The sequence below is a fragment of the Ochotona princeps genome, chromosome 12, assembly GCF_030435755.1.
Source record: "Ochotona princeps isolate mOchPri1 chromosome 12, mOchPri1.hap1, whole genome shotgun sequence".
Lineage (NCBI taxonomy): Eukaryota > Metazoa > Chordata > Mammalia > Lagomorpha > Ochotonidae > Ochotona > Ochotona princeps.
Window position 1 is genome coordinate 1060325 of NC_080843.1, and position 27338 is coordinate 1087662.

The following is a 27338-nucleotide window of genomic DNA, read 5'->3' on the forward strand; positions in this document are numbered from 1 at the left end:
GACAACGTGATGGCACGAGGTATGGGAAGTGGCCATCCATAGAGACCCAGAGAGTTCCCGCTCCCAGGCTGGCTCTCAGCCCTGTTCTGGGGTCATAAACTGGTGGTGGGAGAGCTCTCGCATAGACCGTCCACCCATTCACAGTGCAGGCATGTTGCGAGGCGACCTGTGGGTGTGGCTGAGGTGAGCATCGCCGATGCACACACTTGGCATGGAGACGTCATCAGGCTCTGTGGCTTCCCAACCCAGGGCTCAGCCTCACCCGTGTCCCCATGTCCTTGAGATGGCACCTCCCTTGCCCTGCCCTCACCAACTCCAGTGTTCCCGTCCTCCCTACCCTGGCCACATGCTGCATGGGCTTCCCGTGTCAGCCACCTTCTCTCAAAACTGCATGTGACACCCCCACCGGCGTGAGGCGCTGAGAAAGGCCCTATGTGGGTGTGTCATGGGGTGCTCACTCACCCCTCTGCTGAAGGAACCTGATTACGCCTGGGGTCACAGCCGCCATGGCTGACACTGCGTGCCAGGGGATGGGGGGATGCGAGTTTCCAGCACGTGTGGACCAACACCAAGGGGCCCAAGATGTGGGCCCCTTGGTGACAGATTTTTGCTGCAGCTTCAGTAAGAGCAGGGGATAGCAGTAAAGTCAACAGCCAGGGCTGCCGCACTATGAGTGACAACACAGCCGGCTCCCCAGGGGTACGCGCCAAGGCCAGGGAGGAGCCGGCCTCCTGGACTCCCTGTCTTCCCCTCCTCTCTCCAGCCCTTGGCATCACTTGGGCGGTGGGCGGGACTGGGCCGGGCCACGCCCCACAGCCAGAACACCCTCCTCAGCCTCGGCCAGCCCAGGAGCCCCTGGAGCCGAAGGCCGAGACTGCCTGGGCCTCACCAGGTGCTTGCCAACAACAACTCAGACTCTGTCCTGCCTGTACCACTGCTCCTCCCGTGGGCCTAGCTGAGTCTGCACATTCAGTGGCCACACTGGCGTCCCCGTCCCCTGGGACAGTGGACACCCCAAGATACCAATAGGCATGGCCAATGGGACAGCCAGTGGCTAGGGTCTTGCCCAGTGAAAAAGCCAACATTTGTTCCACATCTGGCATGCCAGAGGGGAGCTGCTTGGTGGTACCCGTGGCTCCGTGCCGTCCCCCACCTGCTTTGTCACGCACCTTAGCTCCCGACATGACAGCCTCAGGGCCCAAACCCAACGCGGTGGCTGAGAAGTCCTCCAATCCAGTCGCTACACACTGCAGTGCTGCCTCTCAGCCTCTCAGCCCGCTGCCACGAGGCCAACTCCTCATGCTTAGCCAGCCACCTGCTCCTAAGACCATGGTCCTGACTCACAGCGAACTCGTCAGCATTGCTACACAAGGCAGTACCTGACTTTTTTTTTAGATTCACCTTTCATGAGGCCAGCTCCTTGGGGTGGTTGTCTAAGCCTACAGCTGTGGCACCTTACAGCAGTGCCGGTTCAAGTCCCAGCTGCTCCACTTGTCCCGCAGCCCCTGCGAATGTCCCGGGAGGCAGCAGAGGACGGGCCAGGTGCTGGGGTCTCTGCACCCATGTAGGAGACCTGGACGAAGCTCCTGGGTCCAAATTGGCCTAGGCCCAGCCATAGCATCCATCTGGGGAGTGAACCACTGGATGGAGGATTCTATCTCTCCCGCTTCCTTTTTATAAACAGATTTACTTTCTATTATTTATTTGAAAGGCAGATTTACAGGGAGAGAGACAGAAAGACTTTTCCATTTTCTGGTTGCCTTCCCTAGTGGCCACATGGCCTGGGCTGGAGGGCCCCAAACCAGGAGCTTCATTCGGGTCTCGCTCATGGGTGCAGGGGCCCAAGGACTGGGTCACCCCGGCAGCTGCCTCAGGTGCCCTAGCAGGGGCCAGCCAACATGAGCAAACCAGAGCAAGCCAGCCTCAAACCACGGCTCTTAGGGCATGCTGTGCTGAAGGTGGCCTAGCCCCTGCCCCACAACACAGGGTCCTACTTGTCAGTATTTTCTCTGAGTGGACACAGGAAGTGATTAAGAAACCGTCTGACGCCTTAACGATGTGACTGCTGGAGAGCAAAGGCTGAAGGAAAGACAACATGGAAGTCCACCCGGGACGCAAGGCTCCAAGTGCCTGGGGTGAGAACACCACAGTCACACTTCACACAGCCCTGGCAGGTGAGTGCCACTTGTAGCCGCTAACAGCGTGGGTGCAGCGTGGGAGACAGCGTGGGTGCAGCAGGTGCTGTGGTGTGGGCGGTTAAGCTGCCCCTGAGCTCCAGGCCCCCATCAGGGCTTTGATTTGAATCCCAGCTGCCCCGCTTCCCGCCCGGCTTCCTCTGCTCTACCCGGGAAGGCAGCAGGCCACTGCTCACATGCTTCTGTCTCTGCCAGCCACAGGGGAGACCTGAGTGGAGCTCCTGGATCCTGGCTTTGCCCTGGTTGCCATGTGGGCAGCCTCGGGGCCAGAGCTAACCCCGGGCCCAGGGAGCCTCCCAGGGCAGGCACAAGAGTGACTCCCAGCTGCTGTCCCCAATCCCGGCAAGCCCCGATCCCGGGAGCTGGGTGCTGGTGCAGCCAACAGGGTCCCTGAACCTGCCAAGGCACACTCACACATGTGCATACCCACACACATGCTCACATACATGCACATGCGTGCATACACATGTACATAGGCACACTCACATGCGTGCATATTTGTGCACTCACACTCAAGCAGCAAAAAAAGCAGTCTCATGTGAGGAAAGGTAGCTGGCTTGACCAGCAGGGAGCAGACAGGACAGGACAACGGGCCGGGACAGTGGGGGATGGGTCATTGACCTCATTACCTCTGCTTGCCCAGAAGGAACGGGTGAGCACAGGCCCATGGTAGTCACTGCCAGCCCTCGGGGAGAGGCGGGGGGCTCAGGAGAAACTCCAGAGTAGGACCCGGGAGCCACAAGTCCACTTGGTTCAACTCCCTGGGGCAGGGCAGGCCCTGGCAGGCCCGGGGGGAACAGGAGGCCTGGGGGTGGGCAGCATGGCCTGAACACAGGCTCTGCTCTGCTGACTTCAGCCCACAAGCCAGGATGTCATGGGACGGAAGGCAGAGGGCGGGGTCAGTGTGCATCTACAAGCCAGGAGGCTGTTTCCATAGCAACCAGGTGAGTGCTGTGGTACCTGGGAGGGCACAACAAGCAAGTGTCCTGGGTCCTGCCCCCTCCTTCCTCCCAAACCTGGACCAAGCCAAGTGGAATTGTGGCCTCCTAGCAACGCTGAGGGCATCCTGGAGGTGGCCCTCCCATGGTAAAATCCAGACCCATGAGCAGAATGCTGCGGGTACAGAAGTCATGTCAGTATGCCGCCCGTCGTCGAGCTGCCTAACCCCCACTGTCTAACACCAAGGGTCCAGTAAGGGTCCCTCCGGTGTCTTCAAAATAAAGTCCTAGACTATCACATCTTCCCGCACCTGTAACCCAAAATGACATGATGGGACTGGTGTAGCCACTGCCTGTGGTGTCAGCAAGCCAGGATGCAGGTTCAAGTCCCAGCTACCCTGCTTCTGATTCAGCTCCCTGCGTGTGGCCCAAGTGCCCGGGTCCCTGCAGCACAGGGGTGACTCGGCCGCAGCTCCCGGGTCCTGACTTTGGATGCACCCAGCTCTCACCTTTACAGCCATCCGGGAGTGAACCAGCAGGTGGCAACTCCCTCTGTGTGTCTTCCCCTACCAACTCTGGCCTTCCAACTAAATGGGTTTTTTAATGTGTGACACTACTACTGTCACGTTTGTAAGAAACTGAGCAGTTACAGCAAGCATGTGCTTAGCACACGACACCAGAGACAGAAGGCCAACCACCTGCTGACCCGACCAGGAGTCGGCATGACCCCGGGCATCCGGCTCCTTGGTCCATGGCAAGAGGGGGCACTATGAGGGCCTCAGGGGCCCAGCCCTGCGAAGGGGCTGAGGTTGTACTGGGCAGGGAGGGATGGAGCCTGGGGGAGCTGCAGGGAGCAGGCTCTGCTAAGAGCCAGCTTGGGCCTGACGGATGCTAGGACCACTCCCTCCACGTGTGCTCCCACCGTGACGCCATCCAGCACACGGGCCTCCTGAGCTCAGGACTGCAGCCTTCAGGGCAGGAAATGCAATTAGCGCTGGCTCCAGGGCATCCTCGGAGTGGGACAGGGCGCCTTCTCTGCCTGGCTGGGTCACCATGCCCAACCTTCTGTCCGACAGCCATGCGGAGCGGCTGGGGAGGGAGGGATTCCATCTCGGCCTGATGGTGCAGACTGTGGGGCCTCACTCAGCCAGCAGGGAGAGCTCTGGACCCCAAGAAGAGGGAGGTGCACCTCTCACATCCCTGAGAGGTCACATTGCCCTCCTAGGAGCGCCCCGCCTCCATGGAGCCTGCTCCTACAAGGAACCTGCATGTGTCCATGCATGCACAAACATCTAACCAGCTGGGCTTCCGTGGCGACCCCTGACACTTCCAGTCCTGCCAGCCCACCTGGAGGCTGAGAGACAGGCCGGGCCCTCACCCACTTGGTCCCTCAGCTCACCACGGGGGCCCTCCACGAAGGTGCTTCCTCACCGAGGCCAGTGTGCCCGCCTATACCCGCCAGGGCCGTCCCCTGGGGCCGACTCCAGGTGAGTGGGCAGGCAGCTCCCTCACAAGGTCCCATGGTTCTTGGAACACTCCGACCACTACACACAGGGCTTCCCACCACTAATCGCAATGATCTTTATTTTAAATATAAATCAGGCAATCATTTATGTCTTGGGATGTTCTTTGTATTTATTCAGGAATATTTAACTGTAGACAAAAGGTGACTTATTCATTATTCATCCAGAACAAGGCGCGTGCAGCAGTTCCCAAAGTCTGACATTTGAGCTTTCTGCCAACACCAGCACAATTATAGCCTCCCCATTGTAAATCAATGGGGTAGAATCATCGTGCACAAAAGAATTCAATTGCCTTGTCACTTTAATAAGGCCACCTCATATACAACCTTCACCCAGCGCCACTGTGCGGGAAGCTGGAGGATGTGGACCGACCACAGCAGGGCCCTCTCCCGCACCGCCTGTCTGCTCCGCCAAGAGGCAGTGTCAGGGTGTCGCAGTAGGACCTGCTATCCGCTGCCTGCACATGTCCCAGAGAGTCAGTGTCCCTGGAATGGGCTCTCAGGTGTCCACCTCACGGTCTGTTCCCGCCAGCACACACGAGTGTGTGCACACAAAGTCCTCTTAGCTCAGCTGCATTTGTCCTGCCACGGCCAGGCTGACAGCTGGAAGCACCCCCTTGTTAAAGTTTTCTTTCTTTTCACGGACTTCCACAGTGAAAGATGTACCATTGGCTAGCAGGCCCCAGCCAGGAGCCAGGAGCTCCACGCAGGTCTCCCACGTGGGCGCAGGGACCCAAGCACCTGGGCCTCCTCTCCTGCTCTCCCAGGTGCGTTAGTAGGGAGCTGGGGGAGAAGTGGAGCAGCCAGAACTTGAACCAGTGCCCATATAGGATGCCGCTGCAGCACAGGACAGCTTTACCAGCTACACCACCAACCGGCCAAGTGCGGACAACCTCTCAACATGGGTCTCTTGGCAGCCCGGGTGGGAGGCAGGTGGAAGTGGAGCAGGACGGGCAGGAGTGCTGCCCACAAAGCGGTCTTCGTGACTGGTGTGTGTCAGAGTCCCTTCACAGTCCTATGAATAAGCCTGAGGTGACTACATTCACATGCAACCATAACTCAAACACGGAGAACCCCTGCACCCCACATCTCCGACCCTCAGTGAGGAATCTGCCATCAGAGCGCAAGGAGGACAGACAAGATGGCAGAAGACAGGCCAGAAGCAGCAGTGCACCCCGGGTAACTGGGCAGGCACGAGGGCACCTGTGGGCACCTGTGGGCACCTGTGGACATCTGTGGACACCTGTGGACATCTGTGGACATGTGGGCACCTGTGGACATGTGTGGGCACCTGTGGACACCTGTGGGCACCTGTGGACATCTGTGGGCACCTGTGGGCACCTGTGGACATGTGTGGGCACCTGTGGACACCTGTAGACATGTGTGGGCATCTGTGGGCACCTGTGGACACCTGTGGGCACCTGTGGACATGTGTGGGCACCTGTGGACACCTGTGGGCACCTGTGGACATCTGTGGGCACCTGTGGGCACCTGTGGACATGTGTGGGCACCTGTGGACACCTGTAGACATGTGTGGGCACCTGTGGGCACCTGTGGACACCTGTGGGCACCTGTAGACATGTGTGGGCACCTGTGGGCACCTGTGGACATCTATGGGCACCTGTGGACACCTGTAGACATGTGTGGGCACCTGTGGACATCTGTGGACACCTGTGGACATCTGTGGACACCTGTGGACATGTGTGGGCACCTGTGGGCACCTGTGGACACCTGTGGACATCTGTGGACACCTGAAGACATGTGTGGGCACCTATGGACATGTGTGGGCACCTGTGGGCACCTGTGGACATCTATGGGCACCTGTGGACACCTGTAGACATGTGTGGGCACCTGTGGACATCTGTGGACACCTGTGGACATCTGTGGGCACCTGTGGACATCTGTGGACACCTGTGGACATGTGTGGGCACCTGTGGACATCTGTGGACACCTGTGGACATGTGTGGGCACCTGTGGACATCTATGGGCACCTGTGGACACCTGTAGACATGTGTGGGCACCTGTGGGCACCTGTGGACATCTATGGGCACCTGTGGACACCTGTAGACATGTGTGGGCACCTGTGGACACCTGTAGACATGTGTGGGCACCTGTGGACACCTCTGGACGGAAGGAGGCTCTGAGAAGCCAGACGTGGGGTGCGTGCTGGTGCAGGTGATAAGGCGCTGCCAACACTCCAGGGCAACAGTCCTGGCCTGTTCTCTGAGTCCCTGCCAGGGGGGACGTCATGGGCAGGCCAGGGCAGGACGACTGTGCTGACCCAGCAGCATGAGGTGTGACCTGGGGTGTGGGGGCAAAGGGGGAGAATAAAGCAGTGGAAGTGCATTCTCTCTCCCTGCCTATTTCTAAAATAAAATAACAAACTACAGGGTGCACTGGGGCAAAGTGTGCGAATGACTGTATAGAGGGGGCAGTGAGAAAAGAAACAGAAACAGCAATAGGATGGATATTGAAAACAAGATTGTTAAAATATCAAAGGGGAAAGAAAAAGCTGTAGAAGACGGACAAAGAAGGTCCAACATGAGCCAAACTGGACCTTTGAAAGAGAAGAGCTAATGGCAGAAACTAGCTCCTGTGACAACCGGGGTTCCAAAGGCCACAGGGTAAGATCGCCCGAAATGCACGAGGCATAATTAAACACTGGTCAAGAGACTCTTCACAGTTTTAGATAATTTTATACTTAAAAAACACACAGAACAAAGGAATTGAATTCCCAATCCCCAATTAGAGAATCGACGGATGAGTAGATGAAGTGACAGGGAGAGCCACACAAAGTTAAGGAGCTGTGAGCGCAAATGGGCAGGTACAACAGACACCCACTCGTTCTGATACCCGCACACGAGGCAGGTACACAGACGCCCACTCGTTCTGATACCCGCACACGAGGCAGGTACACAGACGCCCACTCGTTCTGATACCCGCACACCGACACTGCTCTCAGAGCAGGGCATGACAGGGTGGCGACGAGGAGGGGTGTGAGGGAGGGAGGCGTGAGGATGGCGTAGGGGAGGGAGGCGTGAGGATGGCGTAGGGGAGGGAGGCATGCAGGATGGCGTAGGGGAGGGAGGCGTGAGGATGGCGTGGGGGAGGGAGGCGTGAGGATGGCGTAGGGGAGGGAGGCGTGAGGATGGCGTAGGGGAGGGAGGCGTGAGGATGGCGTGGGGGAAGGAGGCTGGACAGTTCATGAGCGCAGCAGTGCACACAAGCACACCGCGATAGCTCAGTAGGGGCCTATGGTTACAACACCCAATTGAAAACTTCAGAGACATGCCCACTGCAATGGCCTAGTAGCTAAATCATCACTTTGTACATATCAGGGATCCATATGGACAGGAATTCCTGTCCCGGCAGCCCCACTTTCCATACAGCTCCCTGCCTGAGGCCTGGGAAAGCAGTGGAGGACGGCCCAAAGCCTTGGCCGTTCTGGTTACTTCAGGAGTGAATCAGCAGACAGAAGATCTTCCTCTCTGTCTCTCCTCCTCTCTGTGTATCTGACTTTGCAATAAATATATATACATATTTCAGAATAGCTACTACAAAGCTATTGAATCAGCAGACAGAAGATCTTCCTCTCTGTCTCTCCTCCTCTCTGTGTATCTGACTTTGCAATAAATATATATACATATTTCAGAATAGCTACTACAAAGCTATTGACCTCACACCCCACAGAGTCCCCTAAAAGGAAACTATAGCTTTGTATTTCTTATTATTATCAGGTATAAGTCCTAAGCAAAATATTAGCCAACAGGATCCAAAAACACACTACCAGGTAAAACCCAAGTACGCATAAATTTAGCCCTGGACATAGGATGGGCCGTGATGAACCATTTGTGCAGTAAGAGCAGGCACATGGAAGCTACTGCACAATTTTCCCTGTTATAATAAGATGCCCAAGCATATGTGCACACAAACATATCTGTGTTGCCAAGTGTTCCATACAAACACATACATGTTCCACATGAATGTGTGCCCTGCTGAGGCAAATGTCAGGCCCCAATGCTCTGATGTGGGATCATATATGTCACATATGTGCTCAGCTGAGAGTGTTGTCAGCCCCAATGCTCTGACTGGATCATACATGTTTCATGTATGTTCAGCTTAGACTGTCGGGCCCCAATGCCGTGTGCCCAGCTGGGACTACTGTCAGCCCCAGTGCTCTGCCATGGGATCATACATGTTCCACGTGTGTATATGCTCAGCTGAGGCGAGTGCCAGCCCCAGTGCTGACATGGGATCATACATGTTCCATGTGTGATCAGCTAAGACTACTGTCAGGCCCCAGTGCTCTACCATGGGATCATACATGTTCCATGTATGTGCTCAGCTAAGACTACTGTCAGGCCCCAATGCTCTGACGTGGGATCATACATGTTCCATGTGTGTGCCCTACTGAGGTGTGTGTGTCAGACCCCAGTGCTCTGACACGGTATCATACATGTTCCACGTGTGTATATGCTCAGCTGAGGCGAGTGCCAGGCCCCAGTGTCGCGATGTGGGGTGCAGGCTTGAGTCAGCATCTCGCCCAGCATCTTAGCCTTCCCTGTGTATTGTTTACAAAATAATCACACACACATACTCACGTGTACCTGTGTAAACAGGTGAGTGCATCAAAATGTGGAAAAGTGGAATTAAAAGTACATTTTAGTGTAAGAACAACTGAAATGCATGTCTGGGGGGAGTCTCCCATTGGCTCTCAGAAGACGCATGTTATGAACAAAGCTGCCGTTGAGGGCGCCGCACTGCACCTGGCTGGCCGTTCCATTCCCAAGGAGACGCTGCAGTGGCCCTAGCGCGCCTAGGTGCACACGCACCACAGAGATGCGCCAAGCCTCAGCACTGCGAGCACCCTGCAGGCTGGCGGGAACCCATGAGGGGTACAGTTGGGCCCCCAAGTTCAGGAACAATACTTTCTCTCCTATAGTCTTTTCTTTTGAGTAAGAGCTTCACAAATTCAAGAGATTAGCCCAACGGGAAGACAAAAGGGCGTCCTTAAAACTGACACCAAGCAGAAATAAATTAACGGCTCCTCAACATAATGACAAACGGGGAATTGGTGCCAGTGTTCACCCCATTTCCTCGGGACACTCTGTGTGTGGTATGCCAAGGACAAGAAACATCACAGACCAACCTCAACCTTTTGTTCATTTCCATGGTTGGCAGGGTGGATGAGGATAGTCGTCCTGGAAAAAAAATACGGAGGCAAGGTCAATGCGGGAAGACCCTCCCCAAAGCAGCAGGAAGGGCCCTGCGGGATCAGGACAGCCAGGCAGCAGTGGGACGGAATTAAGAGAAACACACTGGTGGTGGGAGGTGGGGATCGCTGTGGCATAGTAGCCTAATCTTTCTTCTGTGGCCTTGGCATTCCATATGGACACTGGTTCAAGTCCTAGCTACTCCACTTCCCATCCAGCTCCCTGTTATAGCCTGGGAAGCAGTGGAGGACAGTCTTCTCTCTGTAAATCTGCCTTTTCAATAAAAATAAATCAGTATTTTTAAGAGTGAGCTGGGAGAGGGAGGCGCAGTGGTGCAGGTGTTCTCCTAGAAGGAAGGACACGCTGGCCTGGTACCAGCCCAGGTGCCAGGAGCCCCCTCGGCTTCCAGGCATGCACAACATGTGGCCCACTCCCTGACTGGCAGGTGCACACGTATGCTGGTCCCCGCTGTCTGCGTGGCAGGTGCACGCGTGTGCTCCATGGGTGCCCCAGCTCCAAGCCTCACTGCCCCTGGGCTGTCCAAGTGGAAGACTCAGCTCAGAGCATGTGGACACGAGTGACCTTGTCCCAAAGGGCATTTTAAGGAGACAAAGCAATTTTCTCTTAAGCAGTTTCCATGGTGACCGGCCCTTCCACAGGTCAGGAACCCAGTGCAGAGACATCTGCAATCAGTAGCACACTCCAACAACAGGCTGGGTAAAGCAGCACTTGGGGATTGATTTGAAGTCCAACAGATAAGCGGGTTTTAAAAAATAATCAAGCAAAAAGAGAACAGCAGGGTCTCAGGACTTGGGAAGACAGGCAGCCCCCAGCCAAGAGCTGGGGACCAGGGCGGCTGCCTTCTCCCAGCCCCTTCAAGAACAAAGCAGCCCAATCCCTCCACACTCCCGCACTGGCAGTGCTGGGGACCAGGGCGGCTGCCTTCTCCCAGCCCCTTCAAGAACAAAGCAGCCCAATCCCTCCACACTCCCGCACTGGCAGTGCTGGGGACCAGGGGGGAAGGTGCTAGAAGATCGCTTGTGTTGTTGTGGCTGTAAGCAAGATCACGCCAGACAGGTCTAAGGTTTATTAAGGAGTCTTTATCAACCAAGCTTGCTGATAACAGAGCACACTAGAAATAGCAAATCACAAGTCCATGACAATCCAGTCAGTCATAACCCAAGAGGAACAAATGGTCATTACCCCTAAGTCCATCCGTTAAGCTGAAGACCTATGTCCCAGCTTCCCCAGCAATGTAAGTTATTCCACTAGACATGCAGCGAGTAACCTGGACACACTTACGAAGCTGCAGCATTCACCTTTCCCTGGCTTCTCGGCCCACACTCCACCACTGCCAGGCCTCACCCCTCCTGGAGCTCCCACAGCACACACATTAGATACACAAAGCTTCTTAGCATTGCTGTCTTCACCGTCCCGCCCAAGCAGGAGCAGAGGGTGAGGAATACAGACGCACAGGGGCCAGCTCAGGAGCTGCCTGTCCTCACACGTACTGGGGAGCTCAAGGGTCAGAGTGTCCGAGCCTCCCTGGCATGGCCTTCAAGGGGGCTTGTGAGGGGAGTGACAACGCCCCCTCTCAGGTTCCAGGTGGTGACAGGTGGGCATCCCAGGTGGGCAGGAGGAAGCACCTAGATGGGGGAAGATGAGGGGGAGTGGCTTCCGAGCTCGCAACCTTGAGCTAACTGCCTACCCTGCCACAGTGCCAGCGGCCAGTTCTCCCAGGACAGCGACGTGCTGTGCACAGACACGTGGTGCTGGCTGCAGGGCTCCCTTGGGCCAAGCTCGAGGGCCTGGTTACAGGACACGCAGCCCATGGGTGCACCCCCTCATAGGCAGGCTCGGACAAACCCATTCCAGGACATTTCCCGTGTGCCTGCTATCAGTCACGGCGATTTCCTCAAGGGAAGGCTGGGGAAGGTTCCAGAGACCCCAGGGACCCAGCAATTTGGGGTGTCCCTCACACAGCTGTTCTAGAAGAGAAGGCCATGAGGGGAAATGGGCAGGGCATGAGGGGGGCCAGAAGGCTGGAGGGGTGGGGGGCAGGAGAGCGGGCCTGGAGGAGCAGGGGGCAGGAGAGCAGGGCTGGAGGGGTGGGGGGGCAGGAGAGCGGGGCTGGAGGGGCGGGGGGGCACAGGAGAGCGGGGCTGGAGGGGCAGGGGGGCAGCAGAGCGGGGCTGGAGGGGCAGGGGGCAGGAGAGCGGAGCTGGAGGGGCAGGGGGGCAGCAGAGCGGGGCTGGAGGGGCAGGGGGCAGGAGAGTGGGGCTGTTGGGGCAGGGGGCAGCAGAGCTCCAGGGTCAACCTGTGAGATGTCACTCCACTTCCCAGCTCACACACCTCCCAGCTCACACACCTCCCAGCTCAGGACAGGAGCCATGTCCTGTCAGCCGCCAAGGTGGGGTCGGGATTTCACAGTTTTAGTGGCAGCAGAGTGGAGGTCAGGATGGACACACCCACAGGCCAGAGGTGACAATGAAGGCAGAGCATGTGACAGAGAGGTAAGCCAGACGCTCGTGTCCTCTGGGGGGAAAGCTCCAGCAGAGCGTGGAAGCCACAAGGCACAGGTGGAGTGCTTTCCAAGACGCTGGGGGCACCTGCTTCCCCTCCCACACCTCACCCCGCTCGCGGAGGACACCGGGTGCGGGCGGGGCCTGGAGCGGCTCTCTCGGAGTGACCTGCCGCCCTGGCTGAGCCATCACCACGCCCTGCTGTCTTTGGGAGCGCGGGGATCTCTCTCCTGCCAGCACCTGTGGGGTTGGTTTACCGCTCCAACCAGATCTGAAAAACCTAGCCGTTATTTCAGATGTTTAGTTCTGTGCTATTCTGTCCTCTCCTTCTAGACCTCCATGACATCTTAGATCCCTACAATTTCTTTTTTAATGTTCATGTATTTCAAAGGCAGAGTCAGAATATCTCCCATCCGCCGGTTCACTCCCCAGGTGGCTGCAACAGCCAGAGCTGACCAGATCTGAAGCCAGGAGCCAGGAGCTTCTTCCGGGTCTCTCATGGGTGCAGGGGTCCACGCACCTGGGCCGTCTTTAGCTGCTTTCCCAGACCATCATCAGAGAGCCGGATCGAAAGTGGAGCAGCCAGGGCTTAAACCCACCTGGGATGCTGGAGCGGCAGCTCCGAAGGATTAAGCATCATTTGGGTTCTTAACATAGACTCTGTTCTCTATTTCCCATGTGAGGCTGAGCCGACCACTGAGCTCTTGGATGTAGTTACTCACATCTGAACACTGGCTGGGCTCCCACTTCCGGATCAGCTATGAGGGTCCCCTGAGCCTCGACTCCCCTCCCCCAGATGGAGGCTGAGGTTGCTGCTGGCATCACCCCCCGCACGGATCCCTGCCTCACCTCATGACCAACTCGGAGGCACAGGTGAGCACAATGCATGTGCCGAACACGACCAACTCGGAGAAACAGGTGTGTAGGATGTGCTGAACACAACCAATTCTGCTCAGACAATGTGGGACATGGGGCCGCACGCTGTGCTCACAGATCACTCTAGCCGCTGATCCAACCTGCTGTGCCAAGCAGTCCCTCCAGTGCAAACCTTGCCAAAGCCTCAGCCGGGCTGGGGAGCATCACACGGACTGTATCAGCCTGCACACGGGGCCGTGGTGACGGGAGTGTGGGGCTGCACTGCGGCAGGCAAACGCCAAGCAGCACGCTGTCGGAGGCTGGAAGGGACCACAGAAACGTGGGTGCCTGACCCTCAAAGCAGGTGTGAGGCTTTGGAGAATGTGCCGGAAGCACCAACTACCCACAAGCTAGTGTTGGACTCAAATTTCAACTCACCGGTGACAAATGGGAAAACTAGCTCAATATTGGTCACAGACCTAAACAAAAAGGGTGACACACTCAAACACCTAGAAACAAAATATACAACAACATCTTTGTGATCTCAAAGGAGGCAAAGAACTTATAGACCCTAAGAGGGAGAAGAACATGGTTTATAAAATTGAAAGTAGATTTTTTTTACCTGGAAGGGAGAGCTATGCAGCGAGAGAGACAGGTCCTCCACCTACAGGTTCACGCCCCAAATGGCCACCAATGGCCACGGACCTGCAGACAAACCACTGTGGGTGGCTGACACTCAGCCTGTGCAGGAGCTAGCCTCACAGCCCGCCCACAGCAGGCCTTGGTGAGGATGCCTGCAGGAGGGGGTTGTTGAGCAAGGTTCGTCCACACCTGCCATCCTGTATTCACACCTGCAGGGCAAGCCCATGTCGACGCATCACCAGCACGTGGAATGCTCTTGGTGGCTCCCCTGCGACCACCCCACCCTGGAGACCACCAAGTGTCAAGCAGCAGGTGCAAGCCAAGATGCTGTGCGAGGATCCCACCACCAGGGAGAGAACCTCCTGCTGGACAGGAAGGAGTCATGGTCACACACACCAACGACAACACAGAAGCAGATCCAGGCAGAACAGGCCGTACACACCAAGGGCATGTGGATAAAGCCAGGCGCGTGTGCCTGATACAGGAAAAAGCTAGCCACCTGCAGGGCTTATGAATGGACTGGGGTGCAATAGGAGAGGCTGGAGGGTGGGAGCTGGCCACAGGGGCCCGAGGAACGCCTTCAGAGCTCCTGCAGATAGCTGGTTTGTGGGGGTGCCACCCTCCTTACCCTCTGTAACTCGCCTGTGAACTCCAGGACAGGCAACGGCTGTGCCAAGTGGGCCAGCTGAGGGCACTCGCAGGTGCAAGCCACAGCCCAGCTGCAGGCCAGTACCACGCATAGCTTTGTGAGGTGACCAAGAGGGAAGCAGGGAACCATGGGCTAGACTGTAGAAGGGGCCACCTCCTTAGGCTCCTGGAAGAGTCCTGCCTGCCATGGGTTATACATGCAGGACAACCTCGCATCACCTCCTCCATGCAGCCACCAGGACCTCGGCCAGCATGCTGGTCCACTCAGTCCACTGCTCAATGGGTGTGGTACTGGGTCCTGAGGGGTCTGTGGGAGAGGCAGGCACCATTGCTGCTGCCCACTGCCCCCTGGGCTTCCCACTCCAACAGACACAGCTGGAAGCCATCTTCCCAACAGACCCATCTGGAAGCCATCTTGCCCAACAGACCCATGTGGCTCTGCCTCCCTCACTCCTGCAAACCCTGCTCTCCCCAGGGGCCCAGCTGGGGCCTGACTTCCTGGAGCCCCACCCTGGGGCTCCTCCCCCTCACCCGGCCTCCCAGGGTGGGGCACTCCCTGCTAAGTCAGCATGGAGCTGGTCCAGCCTCAGGCCCCGCCCAGGGACTGTCTGTCCAGAGCCCGTGGCTCCTGGTGGACTCACTGCTGTGGTGTGGTCAGTGAGTACAACTGGATATCAGTTCCCCAGTTTTTGACCCATGCATACACCCAGGCCCTCGCGCTTGAGCAGTCCTGGCCCTCAGCATGCACGTCTCAGCACATAGTCAGCCTGCATCCAAAGCCATCCCCGTGCACAGTTTATTTACAACTTGGGCTTCTGGAAACCAGGGAGTCTCTCACGCCAGTTTTGGTACTTGGATGCTAATACCTCATCCTCTCGCCCTGCCTAAGGCTGGAAGGGGGCAGAGGTGTGCTGCCCGTTCCCAGCCCAGCCTCGGGGCTGCAGGGGCTGTGTCCAGCTGGGCGCAGGACATCCTGCAGAGTGACATCCGTGCAGCAGAGACGGGGCAGCCGCCCCCCGGGTGCAGAGGTTGGGGTGGAGGGCAGCCGCACCCTGGGTGCAGAGTGAGTGGGGGTGGGCAGCTGTCCCTCAGGCCTGGGGCTGCTGGGGACCCTCTAACACAGCCCAGTCCCCAGACCCGAGGATCTCCGCCGCTCCGTGTCCAGGAGCCTGTCCTCTGGAAAGCTGGCCAGTGTGTACACAAGAGCCGCTATGGGACGCATGCTGGGGACCACAGTGCCCCTGAAGGCCAATGTCATAAACTCGTCCACATACTTTCTCTTCCCCGGATGAAACTTGCCAATGGCCAAGGAGGCAGCAGAGGAGACGCTCTTTGCAAAATACCTTTATTTTCTCTCGTGGGGCAGTGGCTGCCCCTCATCCTGGGTGGGCCCAGCAGCCGCTCCTGGCAGCCAACCCCCCACGCCTCAGTCATTGGTGGAGGTCTCATCCCCTGAGACTGTCGCGGTGCCTGGATTGGGGAAACAAGGGGAACAGGAGGACAGAGCAGGGGTGCTATTGACGCATGCAATGCCCAGGGCCTCCAGAGATGACCCCTGCCTGCCTGCACATCCTGTGGGCCCCCCAACAGCCCTCATCGGCCATCTCATGGTCTGCTGGCCTCTTGGCCTGGCCCAGGCCACACCCTGATGGCTCTGCCAGGACCCCCCATCACTGAGTACTCCCAGGGGCAAGGGACAGCATTTGGCCCAAGCTGCAGCCACAGCCAAGGCTTTCGCTGGGAGGCAGGCAGAGTTGGAGGTCACAGGAGGAGGGGTCAGGTCAGAGGTCACGTGGTCGGTAGTCACAGCACTGGGCAGCTCTCCTACCGGTCTGGTCTTCGTCCGCCTCGGGGGACTGAATCATAGGCTGCGGCTCGGGCTCGCCCCAAGATGGAACCGTCTCAGGCTTCTCACTGCTCTTGGACACCAGGGTGACCTCCGTGGCAGCCTCCTTCTCCCTCCTGCTCTGCTGGACCACTCTGAGGGAAGCAGGAATTTACCACATTGCCCGCCCCCGGAGGCGTATGCGGCTGTGAACACGCACACTGCACAGCGGGACACACCTCTTCCTGTCTGGTGCTGCGCCTGAGGAACTGTCACCTGGGGCCTGCACCGGGACGTGGCCCATTAAGCATGCAGTATTCACATTCCATTTGAGCACCAGTTATAGTTGAGCTCAGCACACAGCTCACAGCTCACAGCTCACAGCTCAGCACACAGCTCAGCTCACAGCTCAGCCCACAGCACACAGCTCACAGCTCACAGCTCACAGCTCACAGCTCACAGCTCAGCACACAGCTCACAGCTCACAGCTCACAGCTCACAGCTCACAGCTCACAGCTCAGCTCACAGCTCACAGCTCACAGCTCACAGCTCACAGCTCAGCTCACAGCACACAGCACACAGCTCAGCTCACAGCACACAGCTCACAGCTCACAGCTCACAGCTCAGCTCACAGCACACAGCACACAGCTCAGCTCACAGCACACAGCTCACAGCTCAGCCCACAGCACACAGCACACAGCTCACAGCACACAGCTCACAGCTCACAGCTCACAGCTCAGCTCACAGCACACAGCTCACAGCTCAGCTCACAGCACACAGCACACAGCTCAGCTCACAGCACACAGCACACAGCTCACAGCTCAGCCCACAGCACACAGCTCACAGCTCAGCTCACAGCTCAGCTCACAGCTCAGCCCACAGCACACAGCTCAGCTCACAGCTCAGCTCACAGCTCAGCCCACAGCACACAGCTCAGCTCACAGCACACAGCACACAGCTCAGCCCACAGCACACAGCTCAGCTCACAGCTCAGCTCACAGCACACAGCACACAGCTCAGCTCACAGCACACAGCTCACAGCTCAGCTCACAGCACACAGCTCACAGCTCAGCTCACAGCACACAGCACACAGCTCAGCTCACAGCACACAGCTCACAGCACACAGCTCACAGCTCAGCTCACAGCACACAGCTCAGCTCACAGCCCACAGTTCACAGCACACAGCTCAGCCCACAGCACACAGCACACAGCTCAGCCCACAGCTCAGCCCCCAGCTCAGCTCACAGCACACAGCACACAGCTCAGCCCACAGCTCAGCTCACAGCACACAGCTCACAGCTCAGCCCACAGCTCAGCTCAGCCCACAGCTCACAGCACACAGCTCAGCCCACAGCTCAGCTCACAGCACACAGCACACAGCTCAGCACACAGCTCAGCTAACAGCCCACAACTCACAGCACACAGCTCAGCTCACAGCTCAGCCCACAGCTCAGCTCACAGCACACAGCTCAGCTCACAGCACACAGCTCACAGCTCAGCTCACAGCACACAGCACACAGCTCAGCCCACAGCACACAGCTCACAGTACACAGCTCAGCTCACAGCACACAGCTCACAGCACACAGCTCAGCTCACAGCCCACAGCTCACAGCACACAGCTCAGCCCACAGCTCAGCCCACAGCTCAGCTCACAGCACACAGCCCACAGCTCACAGCACACAGCTCAGCTCACAGCCCACAGCTCACAGCACACAGCTCAGCCCACAGCGCAGCTCACAGCACACAACTCAGCTCACAGCACACAGCTCACAGCACACAGCTCAGCTCACAGCCCACAGAACACAGCACACAGCTCAGCCCACAGCTCAGCCCACAGCTCAGCTCACAGCACACAGCACACAGCTCAGCACACAGCTCAGCTCACAGCACACAGCTCACAGCACACAGCTCAGCCCACAGCTCACAGCACACAGCTCAGCTCACAGCACACAGCACACAGCTCAGCAGACAGCTCAGCTCACAGCACACAGCCCACAGCTCACAGCACACAGCTCACAGCACACAGCTCAGCTCACAGCACACAGCTCACAGCACACAGCTCAGCCCACAGCTCAGCCCACAGCTCAGCTCACAGCACACAGCACACAGCTCAGCACACAGCTCAGCTCACAGCACACAGCTCACAGCTCAGCTCACAGCACACAGCCCACAGCTCACAGCACACAGCTCAGCCCACAGCTCAGCCCACAGCTCAGCCCACAGCACACAGCTCAGCTCACAGCACACAGCACACAGCTCAGCTCACAGCACACAGCCCACAGCTCAGCACACAGCCCACAGCTCAGCTCACAGCACACAGCTCACAGCTCAGCTCACAGCACACAGCTCACAGCACACAGCCCACAGCTCAGCACACAGCCCACAGCTCAGCACACAGCACACAGCTCAGCACAGCCCTTAGCACATAGCTCAGCACACAGCCCACAGCACACAGCACACAGCTCAGCACACAGCACACAGCTGAGCACAGCCCTTAGCACACAACTCAGCACACAGCACACAGCACACAGCACAGCCCACAGCACACAGCTCAGCACACAGCACACAGCACACAGCTCAGCACACAGCACACAGCTGAGCACAGCCCTTAGCACACAGCTCAGCACACAGCACACAGCACACAGCTCAGCACACAGCACACAGCACACAGCTCAGCACACAGCTCAGCACACAGCCCACAGCTCAGCCTAGCCCTTAGCACATGGTTCCTGGATCCCACACAGCGCAGGGCTCACAGCACACCCCAGCCAGGTGCTCTCTCGCAGCTGCACCAAATGACAGTAGCCACGTCACCAGGGAGTTTGCGCATTTCAGGAGTGGGCCATGGCCATGCATGGCTGACATGCTCAGTGAGAACCCACCTGTAGATGATGGTGATGATGAAGGCCCCAGCGATGAGGACAATCAAGGCAGAGAAGATCTGCACATAAACTGAGACAGGCGGGTGCGGGTGCTCTGAGTGGCCTTTGCTGCACATCCAAGACTCACGCAGAAACAGGGAGCAAAGGGCGACCCTACATCCAAGCATGGGCTACAGGCCCTGCTCACCCAGCAACCCAGAGAACACCCCCCCCAAGTCACTGGGAAGAAGACTGAGACAGACGCCCTTGACCCACTGCTGCCTACCCCACCTGCCCTGCCCCTCAGCCCCCGGGCAGGGCCCTCACAGGCAGGCAGATGCCACCTACAGCTGCAGGGAAGGACAATGTCACCCAGAAGGACCCAGGATTCCCAGCCCAATTGCCCTTGTCTCCCCCAAATCTCCCTTTGAGGGCGGTCCCACCCCCACAGCCCCAGCCGGCTGGCGGTGGTCTGTCTGGACTCCGTACGCATTCCACGCGGACAGGGTTCATACAGGTAAGCCACACACCCCAGCGCGTTCCAGGAGTGGTGATGGCTGTCCCACTCCTCCTCGGCCCATCTCCAGGGCTTCGAGAACTTCACCAGGGAGCTAAATTGAGGCTGGAAGTGGGCGGTGAGGCCAGCCAGCTCCCAGGGGAGGTGACACAGCCGCTGGGATCACTCATGCAGCTGGGGCCAATGATGGGGCAGGAGTTCATGCTTGCAAGCTCGCCAGGGTGGGGCCAGAGCAGAGCAAGCTCGGCTGTGTGTGATGGTCGGGTCTCAGGCCAGGCCCAGCGAGCCAGTCAGCCTGCTGCTGCCTCGGTGACCAGCCCTCCTCCACCTCCCGTAGGCTCACATATGGTCAGGCCTGGGGTTTCGGGAGCCTTGGGTGACCCCAGAGTGCAAGTCCGTGAGACTCAAGTTACGCCCTGAGGACTGGTCTTTTGCAGACTCCTAGGTTTGGGGCGACTTGTCATTCAGCGTGGAGAAGCCGTGCGAGGTGTGGTGTGGGGCCAGCAGATCACATAACATGCCTGGGTCCCACCTGGAAGAGGCAGGCGAGCCTCACCTGCCCAGCTCTCCATTCTGTGCGAGTCCATGTTCTCAAGCACACATCAGTGCCCACTTGGAGCCAGCCCACACAAGCAGCTGGCGCTGGGCTCTCCCAACACACTCCCAACACATTGCCATGTGCCACCACACACGTAACACCCAGCAGCGTGCATTATCACCAATGCTGATGGTGGCAACAGAAACAAAACCGACCGAACCTGTGCAGTGGGGCCCCAGACGCAGGGCTCGCTGCCCGGAGCAGCACCTCTGCGTCACCGGCGAACAAGGAAGCTAACACTCACCTCTCTGCCCCGCTCTGTGGCGGCCCCAACTGCCTTCCCAAGCTGAGAGACAGAGCCCATGAGGAGCCCCCATGGCAGCCTGCCCCTCAAGCTGAGACATCTCCAAGTCTAGAAGTCCAGCAGCAGGTGGAGGAAATGCTGGCATTGCAGCTGGACATGAACCTGGGACGGTCCCTCGGGTCCTGCCCCCCAACTCATGCCCAGCTCTGGCCCTCAGCTCTCAGCTCCTCCCAGTGCAGAGCCTGGGAGCCCAGACAGCTGCATTCATGTCACATGCGGACCTGGAATGAGACCCCAACCCTGGACTGACTGCAGAGCTGCGGCCAGTGTGTGGGAAGTGTGCCAGCAGGTAGGAAAGCCTGTAAGTGCTTCTCTCTCTCTCTCTCTCTATGTCTCTGCCCCTCAAATGCTGGTGAACCAATGGGAACAGCCTCCTATCAACATGGACCCACCGTTAGCAGCTCTTACCAGAAGTGTGTCACAGATGGACAGAGCAAAGGCGAGGATGGAAGTGACACGCCACACCCAGGCGAGACCCAAGGCCACAGCCAGAAGCCCCAAGACAGATAAGGCACACAGAAAGGCTGCCCTGCCAGGGAACACTGCCCCACTCAGACATACCTCGAGGAGGAAGGGGACGCTAGCCTGACAGCAGAGGGACAGCGGGCACCTTGGTAGGGCCCAGCAAGCAGCGAGAGTCAGACCACACCCAGGAGCACACACAACACCTGGAGGAGAGGAAAGAGCTTCCATCAGGTGCACACACAGAAACCCACAGTGATGGGCAGACCAGACCAGGAGCAAGCCCAGGGCTCTGCCTGCTGTGCCAGAAGTTGCAGCCGCGGAACACAGCCAGCCAGCATGCCACAGTCATTCTGACTAGGGAAGGGAGGTGGAAGATGGCCTCTGTGATAGGTGGCAAGATCCTCGAAACAGAGAATGCTACAGAATCACCAACAGCAGTCCCGCAGTGCTGCCATAAATGACATCAGTATTAGAAACCCAGTTGTGGGACTGGCATAATGGCCTGCAGTGCCAGACACCCAAGTTTGGGTCCTGGCCACTTCACTTCCAACCCAGCTCCCTGCTGACGGCCTGCAGTAGAGGATGACTCATGTCCTCGGGCCCCTCTCTCTAACTTGAATCTTAACAAAGGAAGGAGACTGCATGACCCTGGCTAAGTGCCGACGCTGATGCAAGGGACAGAACTGAGAGCTGAGAAATCAATTTCCAACAGCGGTACCAACTCAGTGGGGAATCTGATGCCATGTTCAGGGCCCGATGCCATGGCAAAGCACGCAAGGCATTGCTCCCAATGTGCGCCGGTGTGACCAGCTGCCTGCTAACATATTTGAAAGAGCAGCCCAGATGACCCAAGTGCTTCGACCCTGCCACACGTGAGAGTCCTGCATGGAGCTCCCAGCTGCAGCTGCATCCAGCCCTGGCCAAGGCGGCCATCTGGGGAGCGAGCAGCAGATGGAAGACGGGTCTTTGTCTCTCCCTCTCTCTCTCACCACTCTGCTTTTCAAGCAAATAATTAATCATTTTAACATACACACACACTAGATCAAGTTGCTTAACCAACTGTACATCCACATGCAAAAGATGAAGCCCTCCTTGAACCATATATAAAGATTAACTCCAAGTGGACCAAAACTGTAATTACAGGAGCTATGGCTAGCCACCTCTTGGAGGGTGTTGGTGGTCTCAGTCTTCGACTGAGCCTATTTGCGCCACCAAACCACAAACTGCTCTGGCAGAAACAACAGATGGCACATCCAGGTGAAAATGCCCTCAGAGCACACACCCAGCAGGTGAATTCAGGTGGGATGGTGGGAGGGAGTGTAGCCTCCCAAACCAGAACCTCAACCCCGCCAGCAGGACATGCCCCCAGAGGACACGCCCAGCAGACGAAGATCGGATGGTGCTGTGGTGTGGCTGGTTAAGCCAGCATGCAGATGCCTACATCCCATGGTAACACTGGTTCATGTTCCAGCTGCTCCACTTCTGATCAGGCTCACTGCCTAAAACACAGAGGAAAGCCACCAAGCATTTGGCCCCTGTCACCTACATGGGAGACCCCAGTGGAGTTCAGGGTTCCTGGCAAGGGCCTGGCTCAGTCCCACCCAGCATGGCAGGCATCTGAGGGGTGAACCAGTGCGCACACACACACTGCTGTCTCTCAGCCTTTCAAATAAAGAAATAAATCTTAAGAAAAATGAAAGTGCCAATGACCAAAAGATGAAAGGATTTGCAAACTCCGTGTTACTGATGAAGTCCTAATATCCAGAACACACAAGCTGCTCCCCAACTCAACAAAGTAGCAACCCAACTGAAAGCAACCCAACTAACAGCCAACCCAGCTGACAGCCAACCCAACTGACAGCCAGCCCAACTGATAGCAACCCAACTGATAGCAACCCAACGGACAGCTAACCCAACTAACAGCCAGTCCAACTGACCTCTAACTCAACTGTCAGCAGGTAAACCAACTGACGGTGGGTAACCCAACTGACAACAAGTAACCCAACTGAAAACCAGTCCCAGGGCTCCCATGGCGTTTTCTGCAGACACACACCCACACACAGCTGGCCTTTAAGCACAGGCATAGGTGCCCGGCATCACCATCCCCTCTTAGGGAGTTGTGATCCAGAGCACAGCAAGATGGCCTCTCCTAGCCCCTATACCAGCTGGAGAGGCTGCGGGGTACATGGACTCTGGCACACCACAGCAGACTTGCCATGGGTGGCACCACTTTGGAAGAGTGGGGAAAGGGCCTTCAGCTGGAAGCAGCTCTCCACCTGGAGGGTGCCACCTCAGCTCCCTCTGACCCATCCAGGTGCTCTTGGGCCCCAAGGGATGTGGGGTGCCATCTTGGTGTCCCAGGATGCTCCCCCATCTCAGACACACTTAAGAGTCCCTGGGCAGCCTTAGCCCGTGGACAGCAGAAATCCTGATGGGAGGGCACTCACTGGGAACAGCCTTCTCGTAGCAGACACCCTTGTAGAAGCAGCAGCCCAGCTCCTTGCAGCGGTCCCTGGAGACATTGTAGTCACAGATGTCATACAGCGGGATGTCACACACTGTGGGGACATGCAAGGACAGGGTGGGGCTCAGGTCCCACCTGGGGCAGTCCCTGGGGGCTATATGGTTGTCATATGGTTGTCATTTTAAGCATGACACACTGGCCCCACTCTGTCCCTGCAAACAGCTCAGTGCTGATTGCAGAGTGCGAGTTGGGCCCTCCCCTCCCCCACCCACACCCCCAACACACACTCCACGGGGACCCAGGGTACCACACCGGGGTCTCCTTACCTCCCTCTCTGTCTGTTCAGGCCACATTTGCAGGGACAGAGAAAGCAAAGAGGTACACCAGTCCTGTCTGTTCAGCCTTGCAGACATGACCCTGCCCCACCCTGCCAGCTTGCCCACCTTGCGTGGTCTGCTGCGGCCACCGTGTAAAAGGGGTAGCCAGCACACCTCCTCCCATTGAAGGACTCGGCACCTGGTGATGCCCACGTGGTGGTGAGGGGATTGACCCAGGTCCTTCCGGTCTGGCAGGTGAGCAGGGAGAGGTGCCTACAGGCCCCTCTGAGCCACTAGCACTCCCTTGGAATGCCCAGCCCGGGTTCCGCCACGGCATTGTGACCGCGGAGCAGGGAGGAATTGATGCAGGGACCAGGCCTGGGGGGCCTTGGTGAGGAGCAGGGTTCTAAGCTCAGTCACCCCAGAGAGGAACCCTGCTTTCTGGAGGTGCTGCCAACCGCCACAGAAACCACCATGTGGGTCCCATCCTGGAACCACCAAGCAGGATGGCCGGGGCAGCGAGCATAGCCTGCACGCTGCTCCCTGGCCTCCGTAAGCCCTTGCCCCTGAGCCCCAGGCTGTGTCCCTGTGCACTTCCCATGGGCGTCATAGGCCAGGGACACCTCTGACTTTCACTGCAAGCTCCCCACATCCAAGCTGAACAAGGACCCAGAGGGAAATGTGGGGGGCAGTGAGAGGAGCTGGCAAGGGGGCCAAGGTTGCCACCAAAGGGGCTACAGGTCTGGATCCATTGGAAGGGGGTCACTCAGGGACTTAGCAGGACCTGGCAGACCCAGATCTACAACATCACAGACACCTGGTCCAGAGGGGCCCAGCTGTGCCAGGTCACGGTGACCCATGAGGGAGTGGCTGCTGCCACCGGCAGTGGTGCCAGCTGCCATGCAGCTGTGTCTCCCGTCTAAACGGGCAGCACCCAAGAACCCCACTGGTCAGAACTGGGCGGAGGGATGGTCTGTATCAGGAAATAGTTCAGGCAGGACTCTGGTGCACCTGCCAACCGTGAGGTGGCCCCTTCTGCCTGACTCCAGCAACCCTGCTCAGGTGGACAGACAAGCCTGTCCGTCCCACCCCAGCACCAAGGTGGCCAAGGCCTCCTGCTTGCACCTTCAACAACACCCACCCTGCAGCACCTAGAACCTTCACCATAAACACTCTCTCCGTGGCCAGCACCCTGGGAAGCAAGGCGGGCACATTCAGCCCCTCTCCATGACTCCTTGGCCACCAACCCAGCCCAGCCCCATCTCATGCATTCTGGAAGTATCAGCGTTCTCCCTAGGGGTCTTCTGCCCAGGCAGGTGCCTGCTCCCTGGTGGGGGGGGGGACCCCATGTATAGTGACAGAGGAACTATTTGCAAACCACCGCATTGAACACACACATTCCCACCAGGGCTGAGGCTGGAGGACAAACCATGTGACACACACTGGGCCCCAAGGGGCTCGGCTCCCACAGAGCAGGGCTGGAAGGCAAGTGCCATGGCTCCTTCATGAAAATACAGGCAGCCCTCGCAGGGGCAATCCCCACATCGCCAAAGACCCTTGGGAGCTGCTCCGAGTCCATCTTCTGGCCCTTCCTCACTGGGGACAGAGGCCCAAGGGTCAGCCCAAATCCTCGGCCGCCAGCCAAGGTGGGCACCCCGTGCTGCCCCAGTCACCTGCAAATTTCTTCAGCACATGTGGTGGTGACTTCTTCATCTCCGGCGCGTACCTCATAGTGGTTCAGGCAGGATCTGGAAGACACACACACACACGCACGGGGCTGAGTACACGGCAGGGTGCCCACAGCAGAGATGAGGGGCCCTTCCTCAGCCTAGCGACAGGGCTGCCTGGCAGCCCACCTGCCCCTCATTTGTGCCTGGGGGTTCTCTCTCCTGCACTGAATCCCAGGTGGGGGAACAACCCTCTCAACTAAAACAGGAAACTGACCACCTCCTCCCATCCACAGTTCAGGCCAATGGAGCATGCTTCCAGCCCTGCCCACTGTGATGTCATACAGCCCCACAAGGTCAGAGGGCTTTCCTGGTTCAAGTGGGAGAGCCCGCTGGTGCTGGCTGCAGCCATCCGAGCGAGCTCTGCCCACGTTCCTCCCCACGCCTTTCCTTTTAGCACGCCTACAGAGGAATGGCAGACATACAAAGTGCCGTCTCCTGGGGGAGACACATGGACCAGTGCCAGGCGGGGGCTGAGGCAGGGAACTGTCCACGCAGCAGGCGGCAGAGCCCATCTGAGACAGTGCAGGAGGCAGCCATTGCCAAGGCTGCGGGGGCCCTGGGTGCCATGGGTCAGGCTGCAGTGTGGAGGTGAGGGGGGACGCACAAGTACCCCACCCAGGAGGTGAAAGCAGTCACACCCCTTCAGGGGCAGCTGTCTGCATGCAGGGGAGAGGCCGGCTTACTGACAGGGATGGAGGGAGAGAGAAGGTCAAGGGGCGGGGTGACCAGGAAGCATAGCACATGGCCCGGGCAGCATTCTTGGTAGCCCCCACCCCCAGACCACGAAGCAGCCGTGCCAAGATGTCAGGCTGAAGCCCCTGAAGCCCCTGTCCCGCTGATGGGTCCTGTTCAACCCGTAACAGCAGCTCGTCTGCCGGGGACCCTTCCTCATCCATCAGTGCTGTGCTGGGAGTGGGGCCAGCAGAAGTGCAGAGTCAGGACTGGCCTGGAGAGCCCACACGGGACAGGGGTCTCTGTCTATGGTGAGGACGCTGGGCCAGCAGGTGGCCTAGCCACAGGAGCAGAATCATCTCCTCTAGGATGCAATGTCACAGCCAGTGCCTGTGGCCAGAGATGAACCCTTCTACCCTCAAACACGTCTACTGTTCTGACTGGAACTAGAAGGACAACAGACGTCCTCGGGGGCACACACAGCTCCCCTCACACTGCAGAAACTCTGCCTCAAGCTCCAGAGGGGAGAGCTGCTTTAAGCACCCAGTCAGCTTAGAGATAAGCAGCCTGGCCAGGCAGGTGATCCCGTTCGGGCTGTGTCTGCCGTTGTCACTCACGCATGTTCCATGTGTGTGGCAGGTCTGCCCGACCAGTGGCTGCTGTTTTTATTCAACATGAGTACCCTTTCAGGATGCCCCATGTGGTCCCCCAGGGCCCCAACAGTCCCAGAGGATATGGTGCCCTCTGCCCCGGGACGAGGTGCCACTGGTGCCAGCTCTCAGAGTCTGCCCAGAGCCCACGTCTCCTCATGAGCACCCCAGCCACCCTTTGCACCCTTGGCCCAAAGCCTCGTGCAGCAAGCCTGTCTCGGCCGCCTCCCAGGACTTCCTGGCCCTCCAACAGCCTGGGGCAGCTGCCGTGCCCAGCAGCCTCTCCCAACAATGGCCTGAGATGTGCAGCGGTTGCTGGGGACGCTGGCTCACTCAGTCTGGGCTGCCAGTGGTACACTCCGCAGGGGTAGGTTTCTACAGACAGCCAGGCCTGGCCCTA

The 27338-nt window shown here is 58.1% G+C and overlaps 1 protein-coding gene across 4 annotated transcripts; it reads right to left on the reverse strand.

Annotated features, from left to right (window-relative positions):
• Window positions 1–16301: 16301 nt before the first annotated feature.
• Window positions 16302–25845, reverse strand: TEX29 (testis expressed 29). Of its 4 annotated transcripts, none has more exons than XM_004577612.3 (5): window positions 25743–25845; window positions 25560–25634; window positions 23553–23663; window positions 19243–19312; window positions 16302–16515 (listed from the first exon to the last, which is right to left on the reverse strand). In XM_004577612.3, exons 2-5 carry the CDS (start codon window positions 25615–25617, stop codon window positions 16317–16319), a joined length of 438 nt encoding a protein of 145 aa, XP_004577669.3. In that variant the 5' UTR covers window positions 25618–25634; window positions 25743–25845; the 3' UTR covers window positions 16302–16316. The 4 variants fall into 4 exon arrangements, with proteins under 4 accessions (XP_004577669.3, XP_058526553.1, XP_058526552.1 ...); XM_058670570.1 differs by having other exon boundaries at window positions 23553–23617; window positions 25743–25801; XM_058670569.1 differs by lacking the exons at window positions 25560–25634; window positions 25743–25845 and adding an exon at window positions 24061–24171.
• Window positions 25846–27338: the final 1493 nt, after the last annotated feature.

Bases quoted from the DNA above. Each gene is read 5' to 3' on its own strand.
- TEX29 (XM_004577612.3), bottom strand. From the start codon at position 25,617: ATGAGGTACGCGCCGGAGATGAAGAAGTCACCACCACATGTGCTGAAG. The intron at 19,313-23,552 runs GTGAGTGCCCTC...CGCCTGTCTCAG, and splicing joins CTACGAGAAGGCTGTTCCCA to TTTATGTGCAGATCTTCTCT. The intron at 16,516-19,242 runs GTGGGTTCTCAC...TGCTTCCCTCAG, and splicing joins ATCATCACCATCATCTACAG to AGTGGTCCAGCAGAGCAGGA.